Source organism: Crocuta crocuta, unplaced genomic scaffold (assembly GCF_008692635.1).
Source record: "Crocuta crocuta isolate KB4526 unplaced genomic scaffold, BGI_CrCroc_1.0 scaffold218, whole genome shotgun sequence".
NCBI classification, from domain to species: domain Eukaryota; kingdom Metazoa; phylum Chordata; class Mammalia; order Carnivora; family Hyaenidae; genus Crocuta; species Crocuta crocuta.
The window spans coordinates 8,741,582-8,763,453 of NW_027533170.1; the positions used below are offsets into that span (position 1 = coordinate 8,741,582).

Here is a 21,872-nt window from a genome sequence, read left to right on the forward strand (position 1 = left end):
GTTTAAAGGTTTCACTTGAAACTCTTAGGCTTACCCTCAGAGCAGCTCTCCAGGTCCCATTTAGTTAACTTTTTTTTTAAATGTTTATTCAATTTTGAGAGCACGTGAGAGTGGGGGAGGGGCGGGGGGGTGCAGAGGATCCAAAGCAGGAAGCAGGCTCAGCACTGACACAGCAGTGAGCCCGATGTGGGGCTCGAATTCACGAACCGTGAGATCATGACCGATCATGATCGGAGCCAAAGTCCTCAGCTGTCTGAGCCAGCCAGTTATGCCCGGTTCCATACTTTTCTTCAGTACCCAGCTTCTCTATAATGGGTGACAGAGCCCAACCACATGCTGTCATCTTCTAGGTCAAGAGCTGCAGATGAACCCATCGTGTTATCTCATGATGTTGTCCTCAGAGCTGGAGGATCTAGGGGGTCCTTCGTTCCGAAGAGTAAAAAAAATATCAAAATATCTATTACCTGCCCCCACCCCCATGCCATTTCTTCTTTTTGCTCCTTGACTGTGCAATAAGACACTTAAGTTCTACGTGTTCGAGTGGACATAATTCTGTATTTGTGATGGCTAAATAATGCCCGCCAGCCAGATCTGTTCCACAGAGGGACCCAGACAACCTCCATCTACCAAAAAGAAAGAGGCACCACATTGTTGAGAAGCTGGGTGGCCATTCCTCTGAGGCCCAGACTGACAGGAGGAGGTATTGTAACAGAACCGGGCTGCCTGATAGCAATGGGATCGAGAAGACCCCACAGCAGTAGGACCAGGGGGTAGCGTGGGTCTCTCAGAGGCCAGGAGGGAGGACCAGACCCAGAGAGCTAGGGAGTTATGAATGGGTCTTGGTGCGGCCAGGGGCAAATAGCAGGGTTGGCTTCCGTTATACAACCAGAAGGACTCCAGGGACTGTTGACTGCATGGCTGAGGGAAGCTGCCCCAAGATGAAGTCATGAAACATCACCCAATTTCCAGACAGGAGGCAGTTCTCAGACTCAGAACCCCTTGCCCAGAGGAGAAGCCAGATCTCATGAGGGAGGCCTCTCCCACATGGCTGTGAGGGGTGCAGTAGCGATTGTCCTGGTCCTTCCCAGAGGGGCCTCCAGCCATTTACTCAGAACCATTCTTACCCCAGGGAAGAGGAATACCTGGAGCTGCTTTAGGATTGCACTTGGACACAGGGTCTGAGCTGACGTTGATACCTGAGGAGGTCGAGTGTCATCAGGACTCTTGTGGGGTTAGGGGAGTAACAGTAAATGGAGTCCTGGCCCCAGGCCCAGCTCACAGCAGGATGGCTGGATCCACAGCTCTGCCTGGTCATTTCCCTGGCCCTGATCGTTAATCAGAGGGGACACCCTTGCTTGTTGTAGAATCAGCTAGGTGGAAGCCTCCCATGCTGGTAAAAGGAAGTTTGAGTGGACTAGCCATGGTGGCAGGGGGTGGGGGGCAGGGGGCTGGCTCTGCATGAGGCCAGCAGCATGGCTGTGACTCACCGAGGCTGCTCTAGCTCTGTCACTGCTGAAATGTCCACCCTGCCAGTGATGGAGACCAATGCCGAGCCTCTGAGTCAGCCCATCTTTTGAGACCAACTAGCTACTTAGTAGTATGTTAGTCCCTCCCACGCTGGAAAGGGTGTGATTCATCTTTATTTTTTTGTTCTTTTCTGGCTTTTCGTTTTGATATAATTTCAGTTGTGAAAAGAGAACAAAGATCTCAAACACGCGGGAAGTTATGGTAGACACAAAAGACCACGTATCATAGAAATATAGGAATGAATCCCTTTATGTGAAATGTCCAGAAAAGGCAAACCGATAAAGACAGAAACAGATCCGTGGTGGCCTGGGGCCGGGACTTCTGGGGGTGATGAAATTGCTCTAAAACCAGATCATGGCGATGCTCTGTACAACTGAGCAAATTTACTAGAAGTTGAATTGTACAAAACGGGTGGATTTTATGGCATGTAAATTATAAAACTCAACAAAGTTGCTTTTTACAATAGTACAAAGAATGCTTAAATATGGTTCACCCAGCCTCCTCATATGTTAACATCTTTTACAACATCTATATGATTATTTTTTTTCTTTTATTTTAGTAGGCTACACGGCCAGCACGGACATCAACATGGGGCCTGAACTCAACGATCCCCAAGATCAAGACCTGAGATGAGATCAAGAGTCAGATGCTTAACCGGCCGAGCCACCAGGCATCCCAACAACAGTATAATTATTAAAAATAGGAAATTGGGGCGGCTGGGTGGCTTGGTCAGTTAAGCATCTGACTTTGGTTCAGGTCATGATCTTGCAGTTCATGAGTTTGAGTCCCTCATTGAGTTCTGTGCTGACAGCACAAAGCCCACTTTGGATCCTGTCTCTCTCTTTTTCTCTTTCTCTCTCTCTCTGCCCCTCCCCTGCTCATTCTCTCTCTCAAAAATAAACATTTAAGAAAACAGGAAATTCACACCGAAACAGAGACTGTTAACTAATCAACAGATCTTATTCAAATTTCAAGAGTAGTCCTTGTAGTGCCCTTTTTCCGGTCCCCAATCCAGGATCTCATTGCATGAGTCGTCAAGCCTCCTCAGTCTCCTAATCTGTGCCAGTTCCTCAGTCTTCATCCTTTGTGTTCTTGGCACCAGCCATTCTCACCTTCTGGAACGGACACAGAGTCCAGGTGTGGCTCTCTGGCTGTCCTGCTGCTTGCTGAGGGTTCAGAGTACTTGACCTTCCAATACAGAATATATCCTATGTCACCTTGGATTGGATCAAGTGCCTCTCGACAGTAGCACAGTCCGGATGCGTGGCAGCAGGATCCAATGTGCTACACCCCCTTCCGGACACACAGAAGCTGCTAACCTGAAGAGCAATGGAAAGACTGTTGAAAGGTACAGGCTAGGGGCCGTCTGGGTGGCTCAGTGGGTTAAACGTCTAACTTAGGCTCAGGTCATGATCTCATAGCTTGTGGGTTCAAGCCCCGCTTTGGGCTCTGTGCCAAGAGCTTGGACCTTGGAGCTTCCTTCGAATTCTGTGTCTCCCTCCCCCATTCATACGCCATCTCTCCCTCTCTTTCTCTCTCACTCACTCTCTCAAAAATAAGGCACCGGTCAAGGGCCAGATTAGTGAGAAGACCTTGGAAGGAAAGGGTGCCTTCTGCCAGGAAGGGGTATATACCCCGGATCAGTGATGGGGACATGGGGCTGCGGCTCCAATAGGTAGGAGACGGGAGGGGGAGGGGCAACCCACAGGAGTGGAAGTAGAGGTGGCCTTGCTTGCTGTCACTCCCAAGACCCTTTAGGAGAGCTTGTGCTTTCTGTCCTGCAACTTCAGGCTGTGTGCACCCAGAGACCCTGACTCCCAAAAGGATAACATATTCACCAGAAGACACAGCAGGAGTCCTATTAAGCTACAGCAGCCTCCAGGGTCCCTTGAAGTCAGATGAAGAGGCCAGGGTCCTGGCAGGAGGAGCTGACCTTGACCATCAAGGGAGGAGGGTGAGGTTCCACACTGGAGAGGGAGAGTGCATTCCACCACTCTGACCCCATGCTGTGTCTCTTGGTACAATTTTGGTGGTGAGTGGACTGGTGCGGCCACCATGCATTGATAGTGCTGGGTGACCAGGGGCTCAGACCCCTCCAGGGTCTGGGTCACCCCTCCAGGTAAACTGAAGTGCTAGCTGAGGGTGAGGGCAATCTAGACTGGGTGGTAGAAGACGGAGGTGATGAAGCCTGAAACCAGCTGTTATGTGTCCCACTAACCTTTTTTTTTAAGTTTATTTATTTTGAGAGAGAGGGAGAGAGAGAATCCCAAGCAGGTTCTGAGATGTTACTGCAGAGCCTGTAGTGAGGCTTGAGCCCCTGAACCATGAGATCACGAACTGAGCCGAGGTGAAGAGCTCCACACTCAACCCAGGCGCCCCACTCACTAGCCTTATTTTAAATTTCCCCAGGAAAAGAGTCCTGACTCCTAAGGTGCCACTTGCTGGGGGACTGAACTTACTGCATAAAGAGGGCCCAAAGGGGCGCCTGGGTGACTCAGGTTGTGAGCTCAGGTTTAATGAGTTCCAGCCTCGCATTTGGGATAGCTGCTGAGAGCGCGGAGCCCGCTTGGGATCCTCTGTCCCCTTCTCTCTCTCTGCCCCTCCCCCGCTCGCTCGCACTCTCTCTCTCTGGAAAATAAACATTAAAATAAAAAAATAGAGGACCGAGTGGTGCAAGGTGCGGACTCTAGGTGTCGCTGTGGCGCGCTCCCAGTGTTCTGGGCCAAGGCCAGAGGGATTCTCCTTAGGACTGGCCTTGCCCAGGGAGCTTCGCGGCTCCAGCTAACGTCCGCTACGCAGGGCCGCCTGCTCTCGATGCCCGGTCCCTGTGGGGGTGCCGAGGCCCGACCTGCCTCCCAGTGCGGGGCCACGCCGAGGGCCCTCTCGGCGGCGGCGGGAGGCTGTGGCTCGGCCGCAGCCACATCGCAGCTCAGTGGGCCGCCCTGACCCGCTTGCTACCCGGACCTCTCTCTCCCACAAGCCCCGCACGTCCCCGAATCCTGTTTCTGAGCAACTCGCCCAATGCAAACGGGAGGTTTTGAGGTTACGTGTTTTGTTGAGAAGGTAAGTTTATCAGCATTTCAAATACGGTTTTTCTGGCCCCCCAAATGCTCAGCTGAAGGCTCGCCCTCCTCTGTCTCCTGGAAGAGCGTGAGGGAATGAGCGATTTCAGGGTTGCGGGGGTTTTCCTTCTAACTGATTCTAAGCTCTTTTAAGATTGTCTGGCAGAGGGAGAGGGGCGCCTGGGTTGTTCACTTGGCTCAGGTCATGATCTCGCAGTCTGTGGCTTCGAGCCCCGCGTCGGGCTCAGTGCTGACAGTTTAGAGTCTGGAGCTGCTTCGGATTCTGTGTCTCCCTCTCCTCCCCCTTGTCCTCTCTCTCTCTCTCTCAGGTTCCACATTAGGTGTAGAGATTTTTTTTTTTTACATTTTAATTTTTTTTATTTGTAACACAGTTGATAACACAATATGACATCCTATTCTTAATGTTTAACTTTTATTTCTTAAATTGATTTTTTTGTCAAGGTGGTTTCCATGAGATTACATTAAAAATAAGTAAATAAGTAAAAATAAAACTGTCAGAGAATTTCAGTGAATATTGGCTACGATATTTAAATTCATATCTGTGTAAATTGATACTGGATGTAATATTGATACTGGCCAGAGAAAGGGTTTGGAACTCAGGTTCTGTGCCACGCTAGAAAATCAATATCCCAGAGACATTATGATGCTGGGAAAGAAAGGGCTTTATTCAGGAAGCCAGCAACCTAAGAAGATGGTGGACTAATGCGTCAAAGACCGTCTTTTCCGCCCAAAGAAAACTGGAAGGTTTTAAAACTGTTTTTTAATAGTTTATTTATTTTTGAGACAGAGCATGAGTGGGGAAGGGACAGAGAGCGAGGGAAACACAGAATCTGAAACAGGCTCCAGGCTCTGAGCTCTCAGCACAAAGCCTGACGCGGGGCTCGAACCCACGAACCGTGAGATCGTGACCTGAGCCGAAGTCCGATGCTTAACCGACTGAGCCACCCAGACGCCCCCAAAACTATTTTTTTAATGTGTTATTTATTTTTGAAATAGTGCAAGTGGAAGAGGGACAGAGAGAGAGGGACAGAGGATCTGAAGCCGCCTCTGTGGTGACAGCAGCGAGCCCAAGGAGGGGCTTGAACTCATGAGCTGTGAGATCATGACCTGACCCAAAGCGGGAGCGTAAACTGACTGAGCCTCCAGGGTGGCCCCGGCCAGAGGGTTTGAAAGGGGGGGCCTGGGGAAAGGGAATGGGGCTCTGTGCAGGAGAAGCAGGTGCCCAGGCCACGTGACTCTGAACAGACTCACTGGCATTAGCAGCAGGTGGTTTTCAAATGTAGTCAGGCCTTTTCTCTTGGGAAACTCTGGTCCTTTACTCCTCAAGGCCAGGGGGCTGCAAATCTCAAGGAAAGTAAGTTCTGTTACAGACTAAGGGACTTACATAAACAAGCAAGGAGTGCTTTCTCTCTCTTCTCTCTCTCTCTCAAAATAAATAAACAAACTTAAGAAAATAAATTCTTATTTTCCTGAATGGGCAAAATTAAGTTACTATGTATTTTGATGTCCATACTGTCCAGGTTTGGCCAGTGGGTACCCCTTCAAACTGGGTGCTGTGTCCTCTGAGCTTTTCCTTCTTTTCTCTTCCTTTTTTTTTTTTTTTAAGTTTAGTCATCTATTTTGGAAGAGAGAGGGGGAGAGAGTATGAGTGGGAGAAGGGCAGAGAGAGAGGGAGAGAAGGAGAATTCCAAGCAATTTCCACACCATCAGCTTGGAGCCTGATACAGGGCTCAAATTCAGGAGCCATGAGATCATGACCTGATTATGACCTGATGAGATCATGACCTGAGCCAAAATAAGAGTTGAATGCTCAACCAACTGAGCCACCCAGGTGCCCCGGGAATTTAGTTTGAATTTAAGAAGTTATGAATTCATAATGATTCAAGTAACTAAATAAGTGGAGAACAAGGGAAAGCTCTTTTTCACTAATAAATGTAAAAAGAATGATGGAATTAGAAAATCACCATTTGGCTACCATCATCATAAATGACTCAGGCAGAGTCACGAATGGTTGTTGTAAAATCAGTCGGTGAAAGTTTGAGGAGTAACGGAATATTTTTTTACAGAACCTCATAGTATGATCCTACAAAGAGAAGTTTCAATGGGAAAGAAGTTATTTTTATCAAACATCAGCAAAGCCAGACTTTAGATAAAGGAAGTAAAACATAGTAGGAACTCCAACAGAGTCGGGGAGGTGAAAATTACAAGACACGGTTAACAGGGTTGGTCACTGTCATTGTCAAAATGATGAGGCACTTCTTTGTTATTATTATTTTAGGGGGGGGAGAGCGAGAGCCTAAGTGGGGGAGGGACAGAGAGAGAGGGGAAAGAGAGAATCCCAAGCAGGCTCCACGCTCAGTGCAGAGCCTGACACAAGGCTCAGTCCCACGACCCTAGGATCATGACCTGAGCTGAAAACAAGAGGCAGACGCTGAACCGACTGAGCCACCCCGGCGCACCAAGGCACTTCTTAAAGTCAGGCTTCTTCTCTCGGAGACAGGGAGACAGAGGTCCCAGCCTTCCTGATGACAACAGTTCAAACAAATGGCTTTCAGGTCCTGGGGAAGGACATTGCTGGGTTGTAAGCGGTACACATATACCTCACGTACAGAGAAGGGACTCACAGTTGTCAGGGTTTCCTATAAATGCTCTAAGAATGAGAAGTCAGGAGGGGCGCCTGGGTGGCTCCGTCGGTTAAGTAGGCAACCCTTGATTTTGGCTCAGGTCATGATCTCGAGGTTTGTGAGTTCGAGCCCCACATTGGGCTCTGCCCTGAAGGTGCAGAGCCTGCTTGGGATTCTCTTCCTCTCTGTCTGCTCCTCAACCCACTCTTGCACACGCACTTCTCTCTCTGTCTCTGGCTCTGTCCCTCTTTCTCTCAACATAAATAAATATACTTAAAGAAAAAAAAAGAATGGGAGGTCAGGAGCCCATCTTAGGACTGGAACAAATGGTAAATTCTTTTGTCAGCCTTTATCTTTTCCAGACTGGTGCCCAAAAGGGCTGGGTCGTCTCAGTGGCCTTAGGCTGCTGGAAGCTGTGGCAGAATTTGGGCAAAGTCCCTTAGTGCAAAGCAAGGGGTTGGAATGGAGTCGGTGCGCTGAGAGTCCCTGCAGATCTCTTTCCAGTAGAGAACCTGGCAGTCACCATGGTAACAGTACAGTGAAAACAACTCCAGGAACAAGGTTCAGTCGGTAGAGCACGCAATTCTTGATCTTGGGGTTGTAAATTCGAGCCCAGTGTTGGGTATAGAGACTACTTAGGGGCCCCTGGGTGGCTCAGTCAGTTAAGCGTCCGACTTCAGCTCAGGTCATGATCTCACGGTTTGTGGGTTTGAGCCCCACGTCAGGCTCCATGCTAACAGCTCAGAGCCTGGAGCCTGTTCTGGATTCTGTGTCTCCCTCTCTCTGACCCTCCCCTGTTCATTCTCTCTCTTTCTCTCTCTCAGAAATAAATAAACCATAAAAAAAAAAATGTAGAGACTACTTAAAATCTTTGAAAGAAAAAACCATCTCTAGGAACAGGACAGACTGACATCACGTACCTCCTGACAGTGCACTGAGAAGAACACAGTGCCGTTCCCCTGCCCCTCCTGGTCAAGGTGCGTGATCGATTCTAATCAGCTGAAACCTCAGATAAAATCAAATCGGTGGATTTCTGCAAAATAACTGGCCTGTGCTCATGAAAGACAAAGATTTGTGAACTCATGAACTCTTCCAGATTACAGGAGACTGAATGCCCTTGACAATGAACCCAACACAGAATCCTGGAGGTTCTTTCGCCATAAGGATAAACAATATCTGGTAAAGTCTGTTGATTCAATTATGGTATTGTCTTTTTTCTTAATTGAGATATAATTGATATATAACATGATATTAGCTTCAGGTAGACAGCATAGTGATTTGATATTTGTTTATATTGATAATGGTATTGTCTTTTTTTTTTAAGTTTATATATTTCTTCTGAGAGAGAAGAGAGCACGAGCAGGGCAGGAGCACAGAACGAGAGAGAAAGAGAGAGATAGAGAATCCCAAGCAGGATCCATGCCATTAGTGCAGAGCCCAACTCAGGGCTTGATATCACGAACCTGGAGATCATGACCTGAGCCGAAATCAAGTCAGTCACTTAGCTGACTGAACCCCTCAAGCTCCCTGGTGTTGTCTTCTTTTTAAATTGAGATATAACTGACATATAACATGATATTAGTTCCAGGTATACAGCATAATGATTCAATATTTGTATATATTGATAATGGTACTGTCTTAATGTTAATTACCTGATTATGCTAATTGTACTGTAGCTATATAAGAGAATGTTTATGAACATGGCAGTGTTGAGGAGCAAAGGGCATTTTGTCTGCAAATTACCCTCAAGTGACTCAGAAAGATCATTGTGTGTGTGAGTGTGTGTGTGTGTGTGTGTGTGTGTGTGTGTGAAGGGAAAGAAAGAGAGGGAGAGAAAAGAGCCAGGTAAATCAAATACAATAAAATAATAGAAACCTCAGTGAAGAATATACCACAATGCTTTGTGCTCTTCTTTCAAATTTTCTGAAATTATGTTTAAAAACATTTTTGGTTTTTACATTAAAAAATGTAACCCCAGGGGTGCCTGGGTGGCTTAGTCGGTTAAGCGTCCGACTTTCGCTTAGGTCATGATCTCGCGGTTTGTTGGTTCGAGCCCTGCATCGGGCTCTGTGCTGACTGCCAGCTCAGAGCCTGGAGCCAATTTCAGAGTCTGTGTCTCCCTGTCTCTCTGGCCCTCCCCTGCTCACGCTGTCTCTCTCTCTCTCTCTCCTAGAAATAAAAAAAAAAATTAAAAATAAAAATGTAACCCATAAGCAAACCAATCCCCCAGTGGATTGAAGACCTGAGTATACAAGACAAACGTAAGAGTAAAACATGCATAAACTTCTTACGGTAAAATTAAGAGCTTCTGTGGGGGCGCCTGGGTGGTTCAGTCAGTTAAGCTTCCGACTCTTGGTTTCGGTTCAGGTCATGAGCTCATAGTCCGTGAGTTTGAGCCCTGCGTCAGCTCTCTGCTGTCAAGGTGGAGCCCACTTCTGATCCTCTGTCCCCCCCATCTCTGCATTTCGTCCACTCATGCTCTTTCTCTCTCAAAAATAAACATTAAAAATAATAAAAATAAGAGCTTCTGTGCGTTGAAAACCACTGTAAGGACCCTCTGGTCAAAGGGAGCCCCTCTCCAGGCCTGTTTTGGCCAGTGGCTGAGGGAGAGGTGCTGGGAGGGGCCGAAGTAGTGGGTGATGCAGATACTGACCTGTGCTCTAGACCCCACTCAGCCAATACCAAGCACCCTTGCCCTTGTGTGACGGTCCTCTGTTGTGACTTTTTGGCTCCCCCAGAATCAGAGTCCCCTAGAGTAGTGACAAGCCACTCTAGCCACATACTCACTTGATGCCTCGGTGTCCCATGGTCCCATGGTCAAGTTTTGCTTTGTTTTCGGACTGATGTACACTTCGTGGCAGGGAAGGCATAGCCCTGTTCCGGGGCCCGAGGGCTGTGCGCCACTACTCTTACTGAGGATTTCCAGAAACACAGGGCATCTCTTTCTCTGTCACAGATCATTCCAGCTCAAGGGGATCTGCCGGGCCTGGTGGGCCATGCTGGGAGCACTTGCCCTCGTCGCTATTCACAGCTGGCAGCCTTCTGCGTCATCTGATAAGTGTGTCACAGTAGGGTCCCCGAGTATGGAATATATGGCACCCCAAACCCAGAGACCTACCATGTCTTGTGTTCCTTTTTTCATGTGAACTGCAATAACCTGTATTTACTTCTTTCCTTAACTCTTTTTTTAAATGTTTTATTTATTTTTAAGAGAAAGAGAAAGAGAGAGTACGATCAGGAGACGGGCAGAGAGAGACGGGGACAGAGGATTGGAAGTAGGCTCCCCATTGACAACAGAGAGCCCAACATGGGGCTCGAACTCACGAACCGTGAGATCGTGACCTGAGCCGAAGTCGGACGCTTAACCGACTCAGCCACCCAGGTGCCCCCATATTTATTTCTGATGGGATGTCTGATAGGCCACTGACGAGCAACCTCATTGAGGGGACAAGTCCCTGGCCTTTTGGGGTTTTTTGTTTTTTTAATTTTTTTGTTTTTATTTATTTTTGAGACAGAGAGAGACAGAACACGAGTGGGGGAGGGGCAGAGAGAGAGAGACACACAGAATCCAAGGCAGGCTCCAGGCTCTGAGCTGTCAGCACAGAGCCCGACACGGGGCTCGAACCACAAGCCATGACATCATGACCTGAGCTGAAACTGGACGCTCAACCAACTGAGCCACCCAGGCACCCCAAGTCCCTGGCTTTTTGGACTGCGTGTCTCAGCATGGCCACAGATATACTCTGCGTTTCCTGTTCCTCAGGTCAAATCACAAGATGGATCCTCAGGTCCATATACTGGACCAATGTGATTTTGGGTGAATGCCCAGAGCATTGTTTCCTCCAAACTGTATTATGACAGAGAGTGAGACAGTGAAAACGGTTCTGGGTTTGGGGTGCCTGTGTGGCTCAGATGGATGAATGTCTGATTTCAGCTCAGGTCATGATCTCATAGTTCATGGGTTCGAGCCCCGTGTCAGGCTCCATGCTGACAGCTCAGAGCCTGGAGCCTGCTTCGTATTCTGTCTCCCTCTCTCTCTGCCCCTCCCCTGCTTGTGCTCTATCTCTCTCAAAAATAAATAAACATTTAAAATGTTAAAATAAAATAAAGCAGTCCCAGGGCAAGCCTAAACTTATAATGCTGTCCATCCCACATGACTCCAAACTGCTTCCAATCTTCTTCGCATTTTTAAATTTTATTTTTAATTAATTTTAATTCTTTCATTCTGTAAAGGATTCGTTTTCTTTAATTTTTAAAATTTATTTTTGAGAGACAGAGTACAAGCAGGGGAGGGGCAGAGAGAAAGGGAGACACAGAATCCGACACAGGCCCCAGGCTCTGCTCAGAGCCCGACACGGGGCTCGAACTCACAAACCCTGAAATCATGACGCAAGCCGAAGACAGATGCTTAACCAATGAGACCACCCAGCCGCCCCATCCATTTCTCTTTTCAGACGAGAACAGAAAAGATCGCATCCAGCAGCTCCGCGTCATCTCCTCTAGCCTGTGTAACATGCTCAAATAACCATTCCACATCTGGCCACTGCAGTGAGGGCCGCGACCAGCCTGGGTCCCTGACATCTGCTAGGATTCCTGTGCTCTTTGTCGGGGCCAGACTGGTGAATATAACCTGGGGGGCGGGGGTAATGGGAGCCACCACCCTCCAACCTTTAGGCATTCAGTGTGGCACTAATCTCTGCCTTTCCTCCCCAAGGCAGTTTGTTCTGTAACACACCCTCCTGGTGAGTGGGTAACAGTTTCGAGATTCCGCTTGGCTTTTCCTACTCCAGTACCTCTTACTCTGTGGGCCAAGGAGCCAAGGTGTAAATCTGCCTGTGTCAGAGGGTCCCCGAGACCAGCCTGGGCCCCGTGACGTGCTGGGAGAACCCCGGGACTTAGCATTAGCAGTGCTCATAGTACAGCTCCTGGCGCTCAGGGTGGGGCACAGCCAGCGGGCACAGAGCCAAGTCAGCAAAGGGGAGAAGGCGCGCGGCGCAAAGAGTGGGGAAAGCAGGCACAAGCCTCCAAGAGCCCCTGCAGTTGGAGCCACACGGGACATGCGCAGTTCCTCCAGCAGTAAGATGTGACGACATGAAATGTTGCCAGCCGGGGAAGCTCATTAGAGACTCAGCACCCCGGGTTTGTTTGTTAAGTTTTTTTTTTAATGTTTGTTTATTTTTGAGAGAGAGACCATGAGTGGGGGAGGTGGAGGGGGGACAGAGGATCCAAAGCAGCCTCTGCGCTGACAGCAGAGAGCCCGATGTGGGGCTGGAACTCATGAACCGGGAGATCCTGACCTGAGTGAAATCGGACGTCCAACCGACTGAGCCCCCCCAGCGCCCCCACCCAGGTTTTTAATGGGGGGGCTGGTCATGTAGGTTCTGTCTGTCCAGCATGAACCAAAATTTCAGACTCCCAAAAGGAGCATAGATGTTCCATGTAAACCCAAACAGATTAGGCACAGTGAGCCATTCTTATCAGTTAATGGTGGAAACCCTCCTGAAATCTAAGTTGGCAGATGTTAGCCAAGGGCTGAACTTGCAAGGACAGTGGTCACAGCCCTGTCATGTAAACTCCTGTTTGCACAATGCCAGCGGCTTAGTAAGACCGTCCCCTGATACATCTAGGAGCCAGGGAGCTGTCCCAGGGGTCTCGGGCCCAGCTAATTCACTGTGAAATGCAACTTGGCTAGGACTCTTTTTGGGAGGCCCAGAACACACTTGGGTTTGTTACCTGCTTCCATGGCCCCTGTATGTAGTCCGGGATGGGTGATAGGCATGACAGAACCCTGTGCCTTCGGAACCACGGAGACAAAAAGAGACAAATAATGGAGGCCATGGGCACCTGCGTGGTTGAGTCAGTTGAGCATCTGACTTGATGTCGGCTCAGGTCATGATCTTATGGTTTCCGGGGTCAAGCCCCATGTTGGGCTCTGTGCTGACAGCACAGAGCCTACCTGGGATTCTCTGTCTCCCTCTCTCTCTCTGCTCATCCCCGACTCATGCTGTCCTCTGTCTCTCTGAAAATAAATAAACTTAAAAAAAAAAAAAAAAAAAAGAATGGATCAGCAGAAAGCCAAATTAGCTGAGCCCTTGCCCATTTCCAGATCCAAATCAGTTCTCAGACCCAGAACCCACTGACTGAAGCAGAGGCCAGGCATCCTTGTAAAACCCTTGCAACACTATGGCAAGTGCCCCCGCCCCCATCCTCTAAAGGGATCTGGTTCTATTTGCTCAGGTCACTGTTTCCTTACTCTCAGTTCAGTGGTTTCCAGGGGGAGGGGGCAGAAGGGCAGCCAGGCCAGCTGGGAAGTCTCTGTTCCATCTTTCATGGGTACATTTCTCTGAGCACCCACTGCACACAGCCTGGGGACAAGGCAGGCCACAGGCATCTCCTCGTGGACACTCCTGGAAGGCTGGGGAGATAGAAAACCCAACAAGGAAAGCAGAAAGGGACAAGGGCAGCCAGGGAAGGGTCCCAGGAGTCCTGGGCGGGGTGCCTAAGGGGCCCCAGAGCCTGAATGGCATCAGGCTGAGGAGAACCAAGGTCAGAGCCATGAATCTGTGAGGTGTCTCTGCAGGTGGAGTGTGAGCTGGGGGCAGGTTGGGCTCAAAGTCAGGAGCAAGATATGCTATCATCATAGGTCATTACTTTCTTGTGTAAAAGGCTTAGGGGCGCCGGCGTGGCTCAGTCAGTTAAGCGTCTGACTCTTGACCTACACTCAGCTCATGACCTCATGGTTCGTGAGTTGGGGCCCCACATTGGTCTCCATGCCCTCTCTCCCCCTCGCTGCCCCTCCCCTGCTCTCTCTCTCAAAGTAAATAAACTTAAGGGTCACCTGGGTGGCTCAGTCAGTTAAGCGTATGACTTCGGCTCAGGTCATGGTCTCATGGTTCGTGAGTTTGAGCCCCGTGTCGGGCTCTGTGCTGACAGCTCAGAGCCTGGAGCCTGCTTCAGATTCTGTGTCTCCCTCTCTCTCTGCCCCTCCCCCACTCATGCTCTGTCTCTCAAAGATAAATATACATTAAAAAAGCTTTTTAAATAAATAAACTTAAAGAAAAAAACACTTTACTGAGGTGTACAGTTGACCCTTGAGCAACATGGGTTTGAATTGCGCAGGTTGACTTATACGTGGATTTTTTTTCAATAAACACAGTACAGTATTGTAAATGTTTTTTCTCTTCTTTACGATTTTTATTTTTTTATTTTTATTTTTTTTATTTATTTTAAGGTTTTGTTTTGTTTTTTTTTTATTTCTAGGAGAGAGAGACAGCGTGAGCAGGGGAGGGTCAGAGAGAGAAGGAGTCACAGACTGAAACAGGCTCCAGGCTCTGGGCTGGCTATCAGCACAGAGCCTGACGCAGGGCCCGAACCCACGAACCGCGAGATCATGACCTAAGCGAAAGTCGGACGCTTAACCGACTAAGCCACCCAGGCGCCCCAATTTTTTAAGACTTTTATTTTTAAATAATCACTATACCCAACGCGGGGCTCAAATTTATAATGCTGAAATCAAGACTCACATGCTCTACAGACTTAGCCAGTCAGGTGCTCCCTCATGATTTTCTTAGTAATTTTCTCTAGCTTACTTTATTGCAAGAATATAGTGTATAATACATGTAAAATGCAAAATAATTGTTATTATGTTAAGGCTTCTGGTCCACAGTAGGCTGTTAGTAGTTAAGTTTTGGGGGAACTCTACTGATTTTTGACTGTTGCTACCTAACCCCTGTCTTGTTCAAGGGTCAACTAATTTCCATACCACAACAATTGCCCAATTTAAGTGTACAATCCATTGACTTTGAGTAAATGTACTGAGCTGTGCAAACATCCCATAATCTGGTTCTAGAACATCTTCATCATATCTGCCCCCCACCCCCAGGCTGTCTGTGATCTGTTCTCTGTTTCTTTTGATTTGCTTTTTCTGGACACTTCATATGAAGAGAGTTATACCCTATGTGGTCTTTTGTGTTTGGGGCACAACTTAGCATAATGTTTTTGACGCCTCAGTCCTACTGTAGTGGGAGAATTGGGGAAATTTGAATGAGATCTGTAGAGTGGCTGATGGGTTTGTGTCGATGTTAATCTCCTAGTTTGCATAATTGAATTAGGGTTAAATCAGATTTTCACATTAGAGTGAGCTGGGTAGAGGGTATATGGGAACTGTGTACTATTTTTGCAACTTTTTTGGTAAGTAAAATCATTTCAACATCTTTTTTTTTTAATGTTTATTTTTATTTGGGGGGGGGAGGGGCAGAGAGAGGGAGACAGAATCCAAAGCAGGCTCCAGGCCCTGAGTGGTCAGCACAGAGCCTGACACAGGCTCAAACTCACAGACCACAAGATCGTGACCTGAGCCGACGTCAGACGCTTAGCCACCCAGGTGCCCCCCTCTTTTTTGTTTTTCAAGTTTATTTATTTAAGTAATCTCTATGCCCAATGTAGGGCTTGAACTTGCAACCTCAAGACCAAGAGTCACGTGCTCTTCCCACTGAGCCAGCCTAGTGCCCTCCTTTTTAAATTAAGCTCAGTGTCTGAGTTCTCTACTGCTTATGGTGGTCTATTGTTCTGAAGTTGTGGTTTCTTCTTTTCATAATGGCTCTGCAGACTCTGTCACTCTCCAGAGATCCTTGGGCGAGCTCAGCTTCTAGAAGGTTCCTTGGGGCCCTGTAGGGGCTGGAGCACAGAGGCATGTCCTGCAGGGGCTCAGGGAGGGGCTTTTCCACTTCCTTCATGATAAGAATGGTCTGACAATGGCTGCCCAGGAGGGTGGGTGGGTGGCCCATGCCTGGAGTGCCCCGGGCTGGACCTCTGGCCTCCAGAGCAGGCCCGGCCCAGACAGGGCTCTGAGAGGCTGGGCAAGGGCAGAGGGAGTGAAATGCAAATGGCAGGATCTGGGGAGAGCTCCAGGGGTGGAGACCCCAATTACTGCCTGGACATCTGCCCAAGGACTTCCTCAGAAGCTGCCTCAGCTTCCTGTTGTCAGGGCAGGGGATCAGCTTGGAAGGGAGGATGTCTAGGTCTCAGAGGAAATGAAAGTTCTAGCAGAGAGGAGCCCCTGAAATGGACAGAGCCCCACGGACACATGCGCGGGCCCCAGATGAGCTCCGCCACGTTAGCAAGCCCAAGGGCCCTGGAAAACACGCCATGACCGCCCACAGACACATGTGGTTCACGCAAACAGCCTACCTGCTAACCGGGTCCCAGCTGGGGCCATAGCAGGGGGCTGTGGTCAGGACCACTTTCAGGGAGGACAGGGGAGCTGAGCAGGCAGAGAGAGAGCTTGAGGGCTCGTCTGGCATCTGCTTCCGGGTGCACCAGTCTGTTTCTGAGCTTCTGTCGGTCATTTCTCCACCATTGAGCGCCAACCATGGCGACTGGCAAGCTGGTGCAAAGCAGGGCACAGACCCGGAGACTCACCCCTGCCTCTGAGGAGCCCGCTGCAGCCCCTGGGAAGCAGCTGATTCTTTGGGGGCACTAATGGCAAGGGGCATTTGTCAGGCATTGGCCAGGCCATGAGAGGACAAAACGGGTTCTTGGGGAGCCCAGCAGGCAACAAAGCTCTCGGACTGGAACCCAGGTGAGGAAGGAGGCCAGCTGAGTGGCGGGGGTGGAGCTCCAGAGGTCACATGACCCTGCTATGTGGAGACTTCCCCAGAGTGACCAAGCAGAGGGTGCCAGGGGACCACAGTGGCCCAAGGCTAAAAAGCAGTGGCAGTTGCCCCAAAGGACCTGCTGCTCTGTTGCTCCCACGGCATGGCCCGTACCTGTTTGTGGCGTCGCCAGCTCCTGCCTGTGCTCGGGCATCAGTCTGGAGTGTGCTACGGCTGACCAAAACCCGCCTCCAACTAGCATGAGCCAAAAGGAGAAGTGGCTGTCTTACAAAATGATAAGGCTGAATGGCCAGGGCTGTGGGGGGAGAGGGAGGTTCCAGGCAAGGTGGTCCCAGGGGACTCCAGGACACCAGCCACCTCTCTCCTCAAAGCATGGCCTTGCATTGCTCCGTCTTCCTCGGGGTGGCCAGTAGCCATAAATGGCCCCTGGAAATCTTCTTCCTTACTTTGCTTTCCCTTCCCAAAGTCCTAAGGAAGTTTCCAGAACTGCATCTCACCATCTTGAGTTAGCCTCGGCTCACACACAGTTTGGACTCACATGTCTATCCCCCATGCCCAGGAGGGCTGGGAGGCAGCTCTGTCCATACCACAGGACCTGAGAATAGGAAGGTTGGAACCTCAGGAAGGTGGGACCCTGGGCAGGCAGAAACAGCAGCTGACTGTTCCGGGGTGTGAGTCCCAGGAGATGCTGGGCTCAACCACCCTGAGTGGGCTGACCCATCCTTCTGGGCCAGCAAGGTGGGCTTTGGGATGGCCTGTGTGCATGGAGCGCAGGAGGCTGTGAGGCCAGAGGCCGTCACGTTTCCCGAGGGGAGCAGGAACTCGGCTGTGCCCAATGTGGTCTGGGTGCCCAGACTGCCCTGCTGTCAGAATTGCATGTTATATAACAGCCCTGGTCTGTGATCAGGGGGAACAGGTAAGTGGATGTGTATGGGTGGGGTGGGGTCAGGGCTGGGAACCCTCGAGGAACCCATGAACTGTGCCCAGGTGAGAGGTGACTGGGGCAGGGCACGGGGTGGGTTTGAGAATAAGCAGGACTTGATGATCAATGGGAAGTGGTGTAGGGGGTAGTTCAAGTAGGAGCCTCTGGTTGCCTGAGACCAGACTCAGGATAAGGGGAGGTCTGGAGAGCCACCCAGGGCCTGCTGAGGGTACAGGGCTGGAAGGACACTGGATTGACATACCCAAGGCTGCGGTGTGCCCTGGTGGACAGCTTGGACTCTGCCAGCACAGGACTAGGCAAAGAAGAGCCAAGAACGCCTGGGAGGAAGTGGCATGGCCGGCTTGTCCCTGGCCCGCTGCTCTGTCCTGCCTAGGCTCCGTCCGGCCCTGGTTTCTGCCTGCCTAGCCTGACCAGGCTGCTGGGCTCTGGCCGGCCTTGGCCACGCCCCTCCATCATGCCCCCTCCACAAGCAGGGGCGGGGAGATTGAGCCAGTCTTCCTCTCCCCGACCAGCCTCCGAGCCAGCCAGCCGACAGGGGCTGTTAAGAGCTCCGCAGCTTGTCTCCACACACCAGTCCGGCTGACAGACCTGCCAACACCATGAAGGACGAGGTGGCTCTTCTGGCCACTGTCACCCTCCTCGGAGTCCTGTTGCAAGGTGGGCTGGCTCCTGTTTGGGAGGTGGGTGGGGTGTGAGCTCCTGCAGCCTGCCTTCTGCCCTCCAGGCTCCGGGGAGGTGCTGGAGGGCCCAGAGCTGGGTGTAGGGCAGAGGCAGAGCCTCTGGCCCAGACTCCCGGTGCCCAAGCTCTTCTGGGCCCAGTGAAGGCTGGGATACCCCGCGGCTGAGACGCTTGTGCTGTCCCCGGTTAGGGACAGGGAAAGCCGTGGAGGGAATGTCTGCAGGGTGAACTGTGAAACCCTGGGCAGCGAGCGACCAAGGCTGACAGGGGTGCCTGACCAAGGGAGGGGACAGGAAATGGAAAAAGGCCCCAGAGGGACAATCGAGGTAGGCTTGCCTTGTGTGGGCTGGGGGTGCGAGATAGAACCCTGGAAGAGGGCAGGGGCTTTCAGGGAGCAGGTGGAGCTTCCAAGTGTGTTAGGCTATAGGATCTGGGATGGGGGGGGGGGCGCCAGAATGAAAGGGTGGTCTGGTTGTGGGTACAGAAGTGGGGCAGCCATGGGTCTGGAGTGACCCTGTCTAGCTGATCCCTGCCCTCTCCATCTAGCCTCTTTCTGGGGGTCCCAGCAGGACCACGGCTTTGCCATGCTGGGATGGCATGGAGCTGCACAGGGCTGGAACCTGCTCCCTGGCCCTCCAAAACTGTGTGGTGGCCTTTTAGACTGGCCCCACAGGACATGTTCCAAGGCTGGATACCTCTACCACTTGGGATGCCATCACCCTACACTGTATGCGCCAGGGACCCTGGAGGGGCCAGGGCAGACAGGTTGACTTGATCTCCTGCTGTACTGGCAAGTTCGGCTCTTAGCTCTTCCTCATGTAGCCATGGGGCCCCCCCTCTGGCTCCTACACTGTGACGGTCCACATAGCCTTGGCACACACACTGCACTTGGGATGGGATATGTCTCCAGAAGGCCTCACACTAAGGGCCACAGGATTTGCTGGAAGATAGCTGAAGACAACCAGCACTGGAGCTGTGCGTGTGATGGGGGCCTGGCTCAGGCCAAGAGATGGGCCCTTGTGCACTTAGATCCATCCATGCTGAAACGGGATGGCCGGGGTGTGGGGAGGAGGCAGAGCCCTGGAGGCCTGGCATTGGGCTGGAAGAGTCTCAGCAGCAACCAACTGGGGTAGGGGGGTAGGGGAGAGGATGTCTGTCAGACTTAGGGCAGAGTTCAGAGCACCTGAGCAGAGAAACCAAAGCAGGAGCCCATGCCACAGGCCTGAGTGATTCTGGCCTGAAGTAGGGTCAGGAGCCTCCCACCCCCACCCTATTGGTGGGGACCAGGGACTGTAAACCACAGGGTGTGTGCTCACTGCACCAGGGAGAATGCAGCCAACTCTGCCTTCAAGCCCTAGTGGCATGTCCTATTCAGGGACCCTCAAAGCCAAGGTCATGTCTAGAGAGTGGGAGCTGGTCATTTGTCTGTGTTTTGCAAGTCAAAGGATTCAGGAGCAAAGTCCTAACTAAGCTGGAGGGCCACTCCCGAGTAACGGTGTACCTGTGACGCATCGTCCCTCTCCCCCTACAAGAGGGGTGGGGGGAAGAGGGACTCCCGACATTCGAGGCCAGCACCTTGCCCTCCCCCTTGAGCATCTTGGACACAGGACAAGCCCAGAAAGAGATGGGGCAGGAGGTCCCCTCGGGAGGACTTTATTTTTCCATAGGGAATTTAAAGGGGAGTCATGACAAGTTCAGCGTGTAGAAAGATGGAGAAAAGGTGGGAACTAGGCGGAGGTTGCCAGCCTCGGGGCAGCCAGACCTGACTCCCGCCCATCCTCGCCCCCAGCCTACTTCTCCCTGCAGGTGATCTCTGCGCGCAGAGCCTTCCGCGTGTCGCCGCCGCTCACCACCGGGCCGCCCGAGTTCGAGCGCGTCTACCGAGCCCAGTGAGGCGCGGCGGGAGGGCTCCGGGCAGGAAGAGAGGGAGCCCGGGCAGCAGCAGGGTCCGAGGCCCCCCGCCCGCGCCCTCACGCCGCCCCGCCTCCACCGCAGAGTGAACTGCAGCGAGTACTTCCCGCTGTTTCTCGCCACGCTCTGGGTCGCCGGCATCTTCTTTCACGAAGGTCTGGGCTAGGGGCGGGCGTGCACGCCCTGGAGACACTAGGTCCCGCGCCAGCTGGCTCACCTGGCCCCGCCCGCCCCTCTCCCAGGTGCGGCGGCCCTGTGCGGTTTGGTCTACCTTTTCGCGCGCCTCCGCTACTTTCAGGGCTACACGCGCTCAGCGCAGCAGAGGTGAGAGCCGGGGCGGGGCTCTGGGGAGGTCCCGTGGGGCTGGGGAAACGCGGCTTGTGGGCGGAGTCTTGACCACCCGGCTGCGAAACCGGGAGACTGGCTGGAGGTGGGCCCTTTTGGGCGGGGGGCGGGTCCTGGAGGAGCGGGGCGGAGCTGGGCGAGTCCTGGTGGAGGTGGGTGGAACGGGCGGCAGGGTAGGTGGGCGGGGCCTCCGTCGCTCCGCCCCGCCCCCGCTGAGCACTGCCCGCAGGCTGGCTCCCCTGTACGCGAGCGCGCGCGCGCTCTGGCTGCTGGTGGCGCTGGCTGCGCTCGGCCTGTTAGTCCACTTTCTCCCGGCCGCGCTGCGCGCCTCGCTCCTCGGACCGTTCCGGACGCTGCTGCCCAGGGCTTGAGATGGAGGACGACAGGTCGACGGAGCGGGAGAAGAGCCGGAGCTTTCCGGGAAGACAAGGGAGGGGTTCTCACTTTATACAATCTCCAATTAAAGTGCCGGTGACCAGACCCCGATTGCACTCTCTAGGTCGGAGGGGATCGCGCACTACGGGCTTTGGAGCCAGCCCCTGGGCCGCCGCAGTCGGGTGGGCTTCCTGGGGGTGGGGCTGCAGAGGAAAAGGGTCCTCTCCCGCCCTACTCTCGGCCCCTGGAGCCACACGCCAGGCCCACGGCCGCCCTTTCTGTCGAGGCTCACCGGACGGCTCCTCCTCCCCGCATTCAGCGCTGTCCTCGCCTGTCCCCTCCTCCGAGGCCTGCCCCTTCACTGTTCCCCAGCCGCCCTCTTCCCCGTCGCCAGGCTTTCACAGTTGACACCCGGGACTTTTACAGCTGACAACTCCGTCAGCACTAGGTCCCTGCTGGGCGGCACAGTGTAGATGTTCAGGGCACCCTGCCTCGGAGGCTTGGGGGCGACAACCAACGTGGTCATTGTAGTTGTGACAGGCGCTCTCAGGGAAACGTCCGGGGGCCCTGGGGGACCCGACCCGGGGAAGGCCTGCTGACTGGGCATAGCGTCCCTAAGGAAGTGATTATTTTTTGAGCTGAATTGGCAGAGAAGAGCTTTCCAGGCAGAGCAGCCATGAGTGCACAGGCCCCTCCCCTCCAGGAGGGCGGGAGACCCTAAAATGTGTCCGTGACGTACGTGTGTGTGTGTGTGTGTGTGTGTGGAAGGTG

At 52.0% G+C, this 21,872-nt stretch overlaps 1 protein-coding gene across 7 annotated transcripts; it reads left to right on the forward strand.

Annotated features, from left to right (window-relative positions):
* Window positions 1–4,275: 4,275 nt before the first annotated feature.
* On the forward strand, window positions 4,276–21,206 carry LTC4S (leukotriene C4 synthase). 7 transcript variants are annotated; one of them, XM_077746288.1, is made up of 9 exons: window positions 4,276–4,590; window positions 8,059–8,211; window positions 8,331–8,413; window positions 11,689–11,853; window positions 18,304–18,448; window positions 20,260–20,359; window positions 20,466–20,536; window positions 20,624–20,705; window positions 20,956–21,206. In XM_077746288.1, exons 5-9 carry the CDS (start codon window positions 18,391–18,393, stop codon window positions 21,095–21,097), a joined length of 453 nt encoding a protein of 150 aa, XP_077602414.1. In that variant the 5' UTR covers window positions 4,276–4,590; window positions 8,059–8,211; window positions 8,331–8,413; window positions 11,689–11,853; window positions 18,304–18,390; the 3' UTR covers window positions 21,098–21,206. The 7 variants fall into 7 exon arrangements, with proteins under 7 accessions (XP_077602414.1, XP_077602411.1, XP_077602415.1 ...); XM_077746285.1 differs by having other exon boundaries at window positions 8,059–8,413; XM_077746289.1 differs by lacking the exon at window positions 8,059–8,211.
* Window positions 21,207–21,872: the final 666 nt, after the last annotated feature.